At 30.7% G+C, this 14,481-nt stretch overlaps 1 protein-coding gene across 1 annotated transcript in view; it reads left to right on the top strand.

Moving 5' to 3' along the window:
- Positions 1-308: 308 nt before the first annotated feature.
- LOC147066151 (neuroligin-4, X-linked-like) overlaps positions 309-14,481 on the top strand; it is a 379,113-nt gene continuing 364,940 nt past the window's right edge. The window contains exons 1-2 of the mRNA XM_085955728.1: positions 309-472; positions 6,623-6,840. Of these exons, the coding sequence (XP_085811854.1) occupies positions 309-472; positions 6,623-6,840 (382 nt within the window). The remainder of the gene's footprint in view (positions 473-6,622; positions 6,841-14,481) is intronic.

Below are 14,481 nucleotides of genomic sequence, written 5' to 3' on the forward strand. Positions count from 1 at the left end.
ATAATTGTGAATTGAGGCGTCGAGCGGAAAATGCTTACGTCTGCGCCAGTTCGACCGTGAGTGAATGTAAACATAACAGTGAAAAATCGAGAGAGGGTTCACAGACCTTGCTACAAATCACTGCAAGAGATTTACAGGAAGGCAAAAGTTTTCCGTTCCTCTTGCATTGGTTGGAAAAATTCTCCTTTAGTGGTGTGTGTGAAAAAACTCCCAATGTTAGTTCCCGGAAAATTATTAGGAAGCGTAGGTCGAGGAGTTGGTTTCCCGTTGGATTCAGCAGCTGGTGGGCAATCCTGGTGGCGCTGGCGATGACACTGGGAGCGGGCGGTTCCTCACTGCCAGTTCACAAATACTCCACCAGAGTCGTCCGCACCAAGTATGGCCCGCTGCGTGGCGTGATTGTCCATGCTCATCCTCCTGTTGAAGCGTTTCTTGGCGTGCCATATGCTACCCCGCCTCTTGGAAGCTTGAGGTAACTGATTATCTACAAATTTATATCATTAACCTTTTCTAGCGCAGTGATTTAGCAGATTTCCTAGCGTAAACAAAATTTTCTCAGTAGATTTCAGGCCAACGATAATATATAAAAGTGCACCACTTTTTGCGAACATGTCAACTTAATTTCGTATCATAAATTATTTTGAATGTCAATCTTTTCTTTATATTTTTTCTTTCAAATCAGTGCTGACTTATATAGCTATGTTTTTTTTATGATTCAGTGTTAAATATTTCTTATCGACATGTTGACATATACGAGGCGTAATTTATATAAAAAAATATCGTCTACTGTAAGAAGTTAGTTAGCTAAATTGCTTCATGCCTTTTGGTGAATGTAATATTGTATCTACCTATCTTTGACGTAAATAATCACGCAATTTAACAACACATTTTCATCTACGACGATGTTTTTAAATTTATCATATTATCGAAACACAGCGCAAGAAAACTATAATTAAAAATTAAAGCTATCAAAATTAAAGACTTGCGACGATTATAAAATCTTACATCTTCATTGACCAATGTTGATATTAGATACGAGGGAAATTTCAAAACAAGAGAGTATATTATTATATTTTTTTTATTTTATTCCATCCAACTTCTATCCTAAATAAAATTGGAACAAGTAAATATATCGACCTGTAATAATATTATACAAATTATTTTCATAGATTTTTCATGAAAAATCTGAAATACAGTTTTCATATATATGTAAAATAATATAGAATAATATATTCTGTCGAGTGTGTAATACAAAATGTGTGTTAATGACATAATAGCTAAAATGAGTACGTATAACGTTGGGTTATTTAAAATTCTACCTTCAGCATAATCAATAAATAACGTCATCAAAGATTATTCCGTGATTATTATTATTTGTCAGGATAGTTTTAATGAAATTATTTATTTAATCTGCTCTCCTGAAAATTTACACTAACGCCTTTTCTGGGCTCAGCGCGATAGTATTATATAATATGTTATAAATATATATTTATTATGCATTTTTCAATATTCTATTTGTAAATGAATGGTCGAGCGGTAGAGTTTGGATCCCGAGTCTAGTATTGATCTAATAGGTTGAGCAAGTGGTTTACATCCATTTCTCGTGAAAACTTAAATCTGTTAATACAACATCCACTTTATGGAGACCTACATGATCCTCTTATGATCCGTCATGGTGATTCAAGATAAAATAATTTATGGGTTCAAGCTTTTCGTATTTGGATTGTCGTCGTGTGTTCTGAATCTTTCTTATACCCTTAACATTTCGGGCTTACTGCAGAATTCAATCTCAAGATACATCAGAGTGCTGAGAATAATCCAGCAAAGAATTTAAGATATATAATATACTTAAGATACAAATACTTAACAATATAATTGATCTAATCATCAAGAAAATAAAATTGTTTAATAGCCCGTTTTACTATAAACGACATGTCTTTTTGAAGGTTTCTCTCACGCCATATTTTTTTTTGAAAAAGTTCTTTCAATACACTTTGTTTATTCTTAGTATCCCATAAATTGCATTCATCCATTCTATAGATAACGAGACGTCAGTTAGGGTAATCCCCCCATCACTTTGTACCCATAAATCTTCTAGTGACTACACGGGTTGTGTGGTGCACCGTTTCACATGTGTGAAGCCAGTGGCATGTTAAAACTGGGGCATTCTATACTCAAAGTCACCTTGCGATGAACTTGACATAAAAGAACAAACTTTTACTAACCATTTTTAGAAAGAATTTATTTTATACATTATTTGTTTTCATTGAAATGAATATATTTCACTCGTATAATATTTTTATGAGTAACTGATTATCGAGTAGGTTTACAAAATAAATACTAAAATATGGTAATAGAGACCTGCGATACACAGCCCCTAAAAGATGATTGAGTATAAATAAATGCACTACATATGAGAGTAGTGTGAAGTAAAGAGGACCAACAGAAGTAAACCATTGGATATACCACATTCCATTACATACCCTCGTTGTGCACTTATTGATAACCTTGAACCATACTAGAGCAAACCGAAACTGGTAATCCGGTTAACCACGCATATCTGAAACACCTGAATACCAAGTAATTTTACTCGGTTAACCGACTAAATTCTTAGCAGGAATTTAGATGTAAATAAAAAAAATAGATTTAAGAAGAAATAAGAGTTTTTTTTTAAATGTTGTGTGTTTATGTGATTGTTTCACTTTTACTACTGCAATACTTTTTCAATTACTGTTTTTTATATAACATTTAAACAAACGGTCTAATGTGTGTTCATAATATGTTAAAAAGAATTATTATTATTCGAGGGACAGGACAAGTTGGTTGTAAATTCATATCGATGACACGATATAAAAAAATACATTATTTGACAAATAAAATAATGTACGTAGTTATGTATAAAACTTATCACATAATAAGTAATATTAATAGTATATATAATAATGTTACTTAATATAATACTATATTAGCTTCCGTGCACCAGTGAGGAGTAGTGACCCTATGACTTATTTCGTGGGATTTATATTTTCATATGGCGAGCTGTGGGGATAAGCTTCTAAGATTATGTGGAGAGTTGCACACTAAAAATGATTTCAGTAAAGCCAAAGTTTAATATGAAACATCGCTGAGCGGAAAGTTCATTCCGTGTAAGAATTTATTCGCTATCCTAGATTCAGGAGATTATTCACAAAACTTTATAGTACCTACAGGGGTTAAAATACAATATATAACTTACCGAGTTTATACTTGTTTATTTATTTCACGATACTAATAAAATGTTTTTAATTTATTTGATTCTGTATCAAGTGATAAAAATAATATTAATTACTTACCTATATATTATTGTGCCTACAAATGAATGCAAACATAAATCGATATGTAATTTAAATTATTTTATTGTTGTTTTAATTTAATAAAACGCAATTTTTTTGTAGTACTTATTCCATTTTTAATCAATAGATTAGGACCGGTTTCGTCCGCCACAGAGGGACATTTTCAACTGTTTCTGTTACAACTTGCTTACAACTTGTTTCTGTTACAATACAATGCAGTTCCATCATGAATTGACAGTTAACAAAATAAAAGTAATATAAATTAGTTTCAAAAAGTATATAAGTAAAAATTAATAGGCAAAATTATCACTATATTTTCAAAATGTAATTAATTCAACATTTTTAGTTTGAATACATTTAAAACTAGCGATCGCAAATGATATACAGTAAGAATAGTAGACAGATATAAAGAATAAAAAATAGACTGATTAAATTAAATTTATCTACACTTCTACAATTATCATTTAAGTACACCAATCATCATATCACAATATCAAATTGCAAAGCACAACTACACATTTAATAGTCATGAAACAAAGGCAACTTTTTTTTACGATTAGAGTAAATTTGCGATGTGTGTTAATCTCACTTAGCTGGTCGACCTTACACGTCGAGTCCCTCTTATGCCCGAGCCTCTAGACTAAAGCCTTGTCGGTCTCCCCCTTATGGGGGGCATGAATATATCACTACGGACGGAGGAGCATTTCTGCCAGTTTTCACTAGCCCCATATTTAGGTACATTGTGTTATAAAATGAAAGGTAAATTAGTAAATGTTTGATATGTTCTATACCCGTTATATACTTAACATTGATTAAATTCGCTGCTGAGTAGATAATGAATTTTAATTAGCACCTTTAAAATGCACGTTAATTACATCGATCGGCCGCCTGGTCATTACGCGCCGGGTGCGTCTTCCGCGTCCAAAGTATTAATAGAATAACCAAAAGTCGGAATAATACTTATCTGTTAATAATGAAAAAAAAGTATCGTTTTAAGTTTAAGGGGGGACATGGTCAGCGTAGGTCAAAATGGAGCTTTTGTTCTATTTTCTATATAATAATGAAATATAAAAATTTGACAAGAATAATAAAATGCCTAATTCTTGTCAAATTTGGGATCACAGAGATTATCAATATAATTTTTTATCGTAAATATTTCACTATAATAATGTCGATATAAATTATACTAATGGTTTTATAAATGCGTTTAAAAATTAATAAATGTAAAAAATTTTAACACCACTGCACAGTTATGTACCGAAATATGACTATATTCTAAAACATTAGAGCATGAGGTTTAAAAGCATACTATTTATGTAATAAAAATACTTTATGCAATCATCAAATGTTTAAAATAAATATAAAGGATAATAAGGCTTCAAAATTATACAAATAGATTATCTACAACGTTTAAGGTATGTCCAGGATCATGCTTTGAAAATAGAAAAAAAGCTCCGTTTTGACCCACGCTGAGCACGTCCGCCCTTAATCATACTAGAATATTGCTGTGTAAGGTACAGTAATGTTTGTGCTTTACATAATATTATTAATATTATCATGTGTGGTGCAAATTTCGCTGATTTTTAACGAACCACGCTATTACAGCGTTAATGTATTTGATAGCGGTTCATAATATTATTCACACTCATTAATTAGTTGTAGTTTTGTATATACCTTTTTATTGGTATGCAGAGCAACCCAAATTATCTAATCAATTGCATTTACGCAAACAATTAACATGAAAATCAGGCAACTGATGTTAATTACCTTTGGTGGGTTAGCCTACGCGTCGCAGATTAGCGACAATAATTATTACAGTGGCCATGATGCATTACTTCTGGTACAATGTGCACCACTAATAAATAGAGATTATAATTATTTATCTTCTAATACTAAAACCAGTGTTTGGTTAGTACACAAATTATCTTTGTTATAAATAATATAGTCGTCGATTTTATCAACAAATAACATTTAAAATTAACTTAATTAACCAAGACAATGACTATAATTAGTGGAACCGCTTAACCATTAAACTCAAGGTCGACTATAGTCAGACTGGGGCACTGAATAGGGAGTTACATACGGTAGTGCTAGTTATTGATTATTTTCTAATGCAATGCGGTGACCTGTTAGCAGTAAGCCTTCACGTGCTGATCTCTCCCATGTTAATTCAGTCAAAGCACATTTGAGTGCATGCCACCCTCAGCCTTGGATAACTGCTCCTAAGACTTTCCTAGTCATGAAATGACGAAATGTAAAAAATGACGTTTCACACCCAAAGGTAGCTTCCGTGATACGCCTGGAGACCGGGTGTGGTGCGGGGTGAGTGTGGTTTGGTGAGGCCATTAACTTTAATGTTGGTAGTAAATGAAGATTTTCGATTGAATATTTCATATTAATGTATTGTTTACCATTTTACAACAATCATCATCTTATATAAATAGTTATATATAAATAAATGTTATACATAAATAAATATAAGTTATATATAAATAAATATATAAATAGTTATATACTACTATAGTATTCCATTTGATGAATAAGCAACAACTAGCACTAGGATCGAAACTTGCAGCTTCGTTCCCCAGCCTGAATATAGTCGGCCCGTGTGCATAAAGTTTGCGAGGCCAATGTGTTTATTGTTTATAAGTGCTATTGTAGGATTTTCAAAGATCGCGACTATTGTATCGCCTTATTTCATCTTCGTGCCCCTTTCATTTAGTCTTGTTCTCGGCCGAAATTATAAAACATTACTGGTTATATGAGATATCTTTAATATTATTCGAACGTTTTCAAGAAAATATAAAGCCCCCATACCACTATAAATTTATTTGTTTATTCATTATTTCCCATAGTTTTTCTCTCATGGTTTTGAAACAAAATTTATTGTGTAGTTTCATGTAGTTAAATCATTAAAATGGAGTACTACCTTATGAATTTCAGTTCAATTAGGTACATAATAAAAGTATAATAAAATCAATATATCATACATTAGGTATAGGTTCTTCATTTATTTATTTAAAGAAAAAGAAAAATTAATTCCACAGTTTTCGTGTGTTATTACCACAGTAGCTATGAATATATTATAAATTAATTAAAAAATACATAGGTATAATAATGACAAAATATATAAAATTATTTAGACTATGCACCTAGTAAAACAAATATATCTAATATAATATTAAACGGATGTCCTCCCTAGCAGCATACAAATTTGTCTGTTGCCAGCTGAAAATTGACGAAATATACAGCATAAATAATTAAATTAATATGGACAATGAATTTCCCAGGTACATGCCACCAGTGACGCCATCTCAATGGAGAAGCACCCGCTTGGCAGACAGGTTTGCTTCAGCATGTCCTCAAGCACCACCAGCTCTTCCCCCAAGGGCTGATGCCCTTCTCCTCCATCCAAGAGCTCGCGTGGCACACCTCGAACGACTTCTACCGCTTCTAAGAAATCACTCAGAAGACTGCCTCTACTTGAATCTATATGTACCAAAGATAGGTAAGTAATTTTGGTATTATTATTATTATTATTATTATTATCTACTGTTATACCTAATAATATATCACTTAAGTATATTATAATATAAAATTAAACACGTCGTAAATATGCATAGGCAACAAGGAAATATATCTTGTGTAATATGTATGCCTATTCATATAAAAGCAAACAGGAAATTGTATTTTATTATAATGATGATATAAGTATCTTTGTTCATATCTTCAGTATTTACATGGTTACAGACTATAGCGGGCTTAAATTCAAACAATGCAAATATAATACATTTATTAGATAGAGTAATGCATCAAAAAACGTTGTTACGAAACTTCAAATACAATTACATAATATATTGTAAAAATTTATCTCTGACAGTCAGTAGTTTTAAAAATAATTTATTGATATGGAATAATAAAATAACTTGATAAAGTTTATTGAGTGTTGTATTAATATCATACCTATTTGTGTTGTGTAAAATACAAAGTGAAAACGTTATACTTAAAATGAAAAACTTTACTGAATCTCTTGACAGTCTAAAAATATAGATTTTACGATTTCTAATTTCCCTAAATGTGTGAACAATCATTGGGATGTCATCTTTTTTTAAACTATCTGAAAGTAACATCTTTATTTTTGTTTTCTATTTTTATCATTTAATTAAAACCATACAATATTACATAATATGTTCTGTACTAAATATGGTTATTACATAATAAATTAAGTTTTAATTAATATCGGTAATAAAACATGCCTCTATTATGAATAAACACAAGCTTTATTGTAAGCACTCAACTGTAATTTCATAAAAGACTAAAAGTATTTTAAAAAAAGAAACTTGAATTAAATTTATAAGAATTAACACGCGCGTTAACATTATTTTACTCCCTACTTCGATTATAGTTTGTCAATAAATTGACAAACTATAATTGAAGTAGGGAGTAAAATGATATTGACGCGCGTGTTTGAACATGTACCGTTTAAAAAAAAATAAAAAAAAATTCGGTTAGGTATATGTTCAAACACGCGCGTTAACATAATTTTACTCCCTACTTTAATTATAGTTTGTCAATTTATGGCTACAGCCGTATGTTGTAGCTTAACCACTGGGGAAATGGCGTATTTCAAAAAAACACTACCTTATTCTTAGGTCAATAATTATTATAAAGCAATCATTATTCGTACGGTGTTTATCACACTTTAATGGTCAAAGACATAGATTATAATGAGTATCTTTAGAATTATCTTCAAATGTGTTAATCTTGCCCATTTTTTGAATAATAAAATGCCTAATTCTTGTCAAATTTGGGATCACAGAGATTATGAATATAATTTTTTATCGTAAATATTTCACTATGATAATGTCAATATAAATTATACTGATGGTTTTATAAATGCGTTTAAAAATTAATAAATGTAAAAAATCTTAACACCACTGCACAGTTATGTACTGAAATATGACTATATTCTAAAACATTTGAGGTTTCAAAGAATACTATTTTATATAATAAAAATACTTTATGCAGTCATCAAATGTTTAAAATAAATATAAAGGATAATAAGGCTTCAAAATTATATAAATAGATTATCTACAACGTTTAAGGTATGTCCAGGATCATGATTTGAAAATAGAAAAAAGCTCCATTTTGACCTACGCTGAGCACGTCCGCCCTTAATTACTATAACAATTAATAAAATATGTACTATAATTAGTTACATAATATGTATATTTAATGAAAATAAAGAGGTACACATAAGACCATGTATAGGTATGAGATAAGATTACGATCGTTTGAATTCTAACGGAATCGTTTGAATGTCTGATAAAATCTCTAATTAAATGTATGTACTTACAAAAACAAAACTAGTTCACCCATTGACCTCTATCTATAGCGTAATGTTTGTTCTGACCACACACAGACATTTCAAATTGTTTACACAGCACGAAAAATCCTCCACGCATCTAAGTCATGAAGAATAGTTGGTCCTAGAGGGTGTAAAGATACATATAGAACCCAAAATTTCACAGAGCCGAACATTAACAGAAGTAGAACATAATATTCGAATTGCTAGTAATAAGAGCATCATATTTTTTTCACTTTCATTAAAATCTGTTTTTTTATGAATATGATTACACATTACTGCGATGCGAATTTCTTTATTGGCAATTTATTAACAATTTAAGTGAGTTTCGACGAAAATAAAGTATTATATCTTCTATAGAGCAGGAGTCCAAAAGCTAAAATGGAGTCTAGTACCTATACTAATTTTCATACAAACTGCGTATGAGTTGAGAAGTTTAAAATGTTGATTCATAGAAAAATAGCGCTAAATATGACAAACTGAAACTTGCTCCTGAAATTTTCATACGGAAAGCGCAAAAGGATCTATCCCATATAAGCTGTATACGTGGCACCTGTATATAAAGTTGGGTATAATATATTGTTTTTATATCAAAATGGTGTGTACTCGGATGGGTTTCCTTATTATACATAGTAACAGACTCGATTTTTACTTTTAATGTTTAACACTGATTGTGTTTATAATTCTTTTATATTTATGCAAAAAAGTAAATAACATTAACGGAACTTTGAAATACTTTTGAATGACGCGGGAACATGGCATATCCCTATAAAAAAGTATATATGTGAATAATATAATCATAGCCGCCAGATCCTGAAGTGGCCCCCTTATCTATTTCCAAGGTTATGAGCAGTTTGATGTTCTACAGTAGCATTTAAGTAAAGCAATTGACATATCACATCAAATTGCATCGCACATCCACATATTTTAAAATTTTAATAACTTTGAAGTACAATAGCGTATTAGAGCAAATTTCTGATGTATGTTTATCTCACTTAGCTAGTAGATCCATTCCGCTGACCTTCTCTATGCCCGGCTCCCTGGCTAGACTGTACCCACCCCACTTGCGGGGGCAATGCATACAATATAAATAGATTACGACTTCACAATATGTTTCTTCAGAGCTCAAAAATGCATCTTAATACAAGATATTATTTTTCGGAATAGGTAATTATAAACACGGTGATACGCTAACATATCAATTACATTAAAAAATATTATAAATTAAATTCATTATTATTTAAATAGTTACAGTTTGGACGCGGTTTTATGATATACAATGATATTTTTTACGTGGCACCTATTTTATTCACTACTTATTATTGTACGTATTTTTGTAAGTATGAGTATTATCTATTCTTTATATTATTCAAGTTAATATAATGATTATTGTGTATCCTAACACATGAGAGACACCGAGCTAATTAGGTGTATAATTTAACAAAAGTACAGGTCTACTCGTTTATTTCAATATAAATATATAAAAAATACGATTTGAAAAATGTTGGAGAGAAGCCAATGGTATATCTTATGCAATTGAATAGAGCAATATTCAAAACTGGTCTCGTTTTCAACGTCGATACGATGAGCTTCCTTAATTCAAAAATATTGTTATAGTGTATTTTTCATTAGGGTCAGTTAATGTTTTCCATTTTCATACCCATTTAGAAACTGTCCCAATCTGAAAACTCTACTTTGAAATGATAAAATCGTAATAATATTATGTTAAACAGAAATAATTATTAAACTTTAATATCTTGGTAGTTTGCCAAGCTATGTATTATAAATGAGGCAACGATATTAATTGTAATAAAATCAGTATTAAAGCCGGGAGTCTTGTTGAACATTTTTTAATCACTTCATACACTAAATCACGATATTTAATGTAGTTAAATTGATATACATAACATGATAATGTAATATACGTAATTGAATTGAAAGATGTTAACCATAGAGGTATTTACAGGTACCTACATAACTTATATATAGCATATATACAGCCTATTTTTTTGTAAGTTAAATACTGTACTATGATATTAAAAGGGTTGAATTGAAACGCACTGACTACAAAATAAACTCAAGTTAAATAGTCAATTTCTGATTGATTGTTATAAGCCTGGAAAAGTACCTATTATTAATAATATACAATCAAATAAACGATTATTATATAACTAAACCAACATGTGCACCTGAATAGTATTTTTAAAAGTGACCTCCGAGCGTGTTCGATCAACGTAACGTGGTATGGAAATGTGCATGTTGGAATTAACGTGGAAATACTACAAAATAAACCAATGAATAAGAAAGCAGACAAAAGTATGCAATGTAATAGAGGTCACTAAGTAGATAAAAGACCGAGAAGAGTGGAGAAATCTAGAGGAGGCTTTTATTCAGCAGTGGATCGCCCTTGGTAAATCGACTGCGAAAAATACATTAATTAAATTCAAGAAAAAAGGATTATGTAGAGTGAATAATCACCTAATTCGATGTTGATATTAGTGTGAAGGCGAGTATTTATGCAAATTTACTTGATTAAAACAATGTCTAGTTCATTTTCCGCGAGCGCGAGTTCGTCCCTGCATAAGCGTCCCCCGCGGGGGCCTGCGACCTACATACAATCGTTGTCTTAATGAATCTTCCGAGAGAGGGAGGATCGGTGCATTCATTCTCCTCTTTCGCAGTTTCCCGTTGATTAAAAAATAAAGAAAGTAAACGCTTTGGTTCCGTACACAATATCGCACCGGATAAACAGAGAAATAAATTCGATTTGACCGTATTACTTTCTTGGGGAAGAAGACTTTACAGACAAAATCTCATTTAGAGAGGGATTTTTTTTAATATTTAGAATAAGGTTAATTGAAAACACAAATTATGTATTTTTATTATGTGTAGTTTCTTTCTAACAGTTATAATGGTCCCTATATTATATAATCAAAGACGTTGGAACAACATTATTCTATAGTGAAGGAGCATTCAAGTAATTTTGCTTTACAGTGGCTGCAGTGATGTCCCTAGGCAAAGTACTTCCCTTAATCAGATTTAGAACGCCATTCTCTTTCAGTTTTAGTCTCAAATTGTACGCAAATTTAATAGGTAGATATGTACTAACGTAGTACCATCATTTTTTTTACAACGTTTTCATTAGCTCGTATTCTTATTTGTCCGGTGGTTGTTTGTCCAGTACAAATATTGCAATCGATTTTTAACTAACTTCCCGACTAGCTAGACATTTAAAACTTTTAGAATATATCAGAACACGATGCCAATGCGTTCTTTTAATACTTTTAGCCATCTTTAAGCAGAATTGAATTCATTTTCAGTTAATTCTATTTTGTATGAAAAGTTATTTCGGAAGAAATCCTTAATCCAATCTACTATTATGGGTTGCTAGGGGGTGGTCCTAGAAACTAAATTATTAATATATACGTGCGTTACTATGGAAATCAAAATGAAATGTCAAAATGACATTTCAATATTCTATATGATTTGTTTGTTTTTTATTTACTTCATATCAAGTACAAGTTTGAGCATATTGAGAATAATAATTCATCAGAAAATTTAAAAACGTTGTATATAAAAAGTTCTTTTTATCTTGTAATTATTATATGTATGTTTGTCTAAACTGACAAAATGCAACAAATATGACAAACACTTCATCTACTGAAGATGAGAGCAGTTCTCTTCGATACGTTATTTTACACAGAATCTGAAATATTTATAAACGATGAAAACATATTTATAAACCTACCCCTAAATTAATTTTAAAATACTGTAATGTAGTGGACGTAGTGCAGTAATGAAATATAACAACACAATGATGAAACGTAATTCACTTGCACAACACATAGACACCTCAAAATCAAATCACCCAGCTTCTTCACACGCAATTATAATCGAGCATATTACGAGTCCCTATGTTTAGATATGAAGCATCATCAGTTAGTTATTTATGCATGAAAATTACTTGGCAGTTATTCAAGACTGAACTCAAACCACGTACTCGAGTATATTTTGACTGAATTTACATGAAAGAGAGTAGCATAAAAAACAGATAATAATTTATTAATACTAAAATATAAATAAAAAATATAAAACTGCCGAACGATCTAAGTGGCCACAGTAAGAAAGGGGTAAATATCTATATTTATTTTTGTATTACCTTTTTTATTATTTTTCTTGGCTCTACAATCCGGTATAAATATTATGTTGCTTCCTGCGTAAGTTTCTTAACATAGTTTATTTTACAAGTAACGGATATTCCGTTCCATACCGAAATGCAATGTGAATAAAATTAGCAATATAATTATTTGTAAATTCAAATGCAAATGGAAAAACCTGTGCATTACTCTACCTTGAATGCAAAAACTATATTTTTTTTTTGTTAATGATAGTAAAATAAAATAAGTTAAATGAATGAAAGCATTATGACACTTCTTAGAAATCGTATATTTTCTCAAGAAGTGTTTAATACATTTTCAACTTCGTAAATTGAACATTTCTACCAGAACTTTTACGATCGCACGTGTGATTCTGTTCTAGGATTGGTAATATACAGCACTTTCAAGTTGTTAACATTTGTTACCTACATCTATTTGGAACTTAATGTTGAAAGCTATTCTTTGAATTCATTCATATCACAATAATATAATATGTTTACTGCGTCAGAACTTGGTATTTTCATTTAAGGCTATACTTCAATTGAGGCATGGTCTAAAAAGATCGTGGCTAGGCGATGCGCGGATTTTGCAAATGACGCGTGCTGAATGAAATATAATTTGTCATATGTATGTTCGCATATTGCGTCCATTTAATGTTATGTTTATTGTTATATTACTAATAAAAATAGTTAATTCATTGACATGTTTTCTTTTTTAAGTACATACGTAAAAAAATTTAGTCATCTTTATACGATTTAATAATATTTTCATCCAACGCCATAACAAAACAAATCGACGTGCGGACACCTCGACTGTCGGTCTCCGATTGGCGACTTGTGAGAAATTTCGTTGCACCTACTGTTGAAAATTGCTTGCCGTTTCACTGAAGTCCACTCTTAAGTAATATTTTTGGACTAGGCTTTAAATCAGGCAGCGTCAATTCAGCATGTCTTGGCTTTTCTAGAGAAATCAATTAAAGTGTTGAAATTTTTGGATGATTAAAAAAGTAATTAAAAACAACACTCTATATTAGATCGTATTTTACTTTATATAAATTCATACAGTTTTATTATTATCATGTACCTAATAATATGAATGGGTCTCTTCACAGTGAAGAGATCATTGGTATATTAATTAAAACCATTCGGCAAACTTTGGAACAATTAGTCTAATGTTTTAATGCAATTCCGTACGGTCATTTTCACAGTTTGGTCAAACTACTAAAATTTTGTAATTACTTAAAGATGCAATATATTAACGTGCATTTAAAAAAATAAGATAAGAGTAATTAAAATGCCCTGAATTACTTAGACACAGTATGTGGAATAACTAAATTTAAGTAAAAAAAGTGTATTACCATTTTCGCTAAAAAGTCTCCACAAAGCAGAAGTTACATAATATATTATTAAAATACGATTATAACGTAGAATTTCTGTTAGTCATTCGTCCAATATAGCGAGTCCTTGAACTACACTAAATTTACATTAAAAAAAATAACCTCAGTTGAGGCATGGTCTAAAAAGATCGTGGCTAGGCGATGCGTGGATTGTGCAAACGACGCGTGCCGAACGAAATATAATTTGTCATATAAATCCAACATGCGTCCATTTAATGTTCTGTTTATTGT

Source organism: Rhyacophila brunnea, unplaced genomic scaffold (genome assembly GCF_057557595.1).
Source record: "Rhyacophila brunnea isolate RB1 unplaced genomic scaffold, BYU_Rbru_1.0 scaffold_5, whole genome shotgun sequence".
NCBI lineage: Eukaryota > Metazoa > Arthropoda > Insecta > Trichoptera > Rhyacophilidae > Rhyacophila > Rhyacophila brunnea.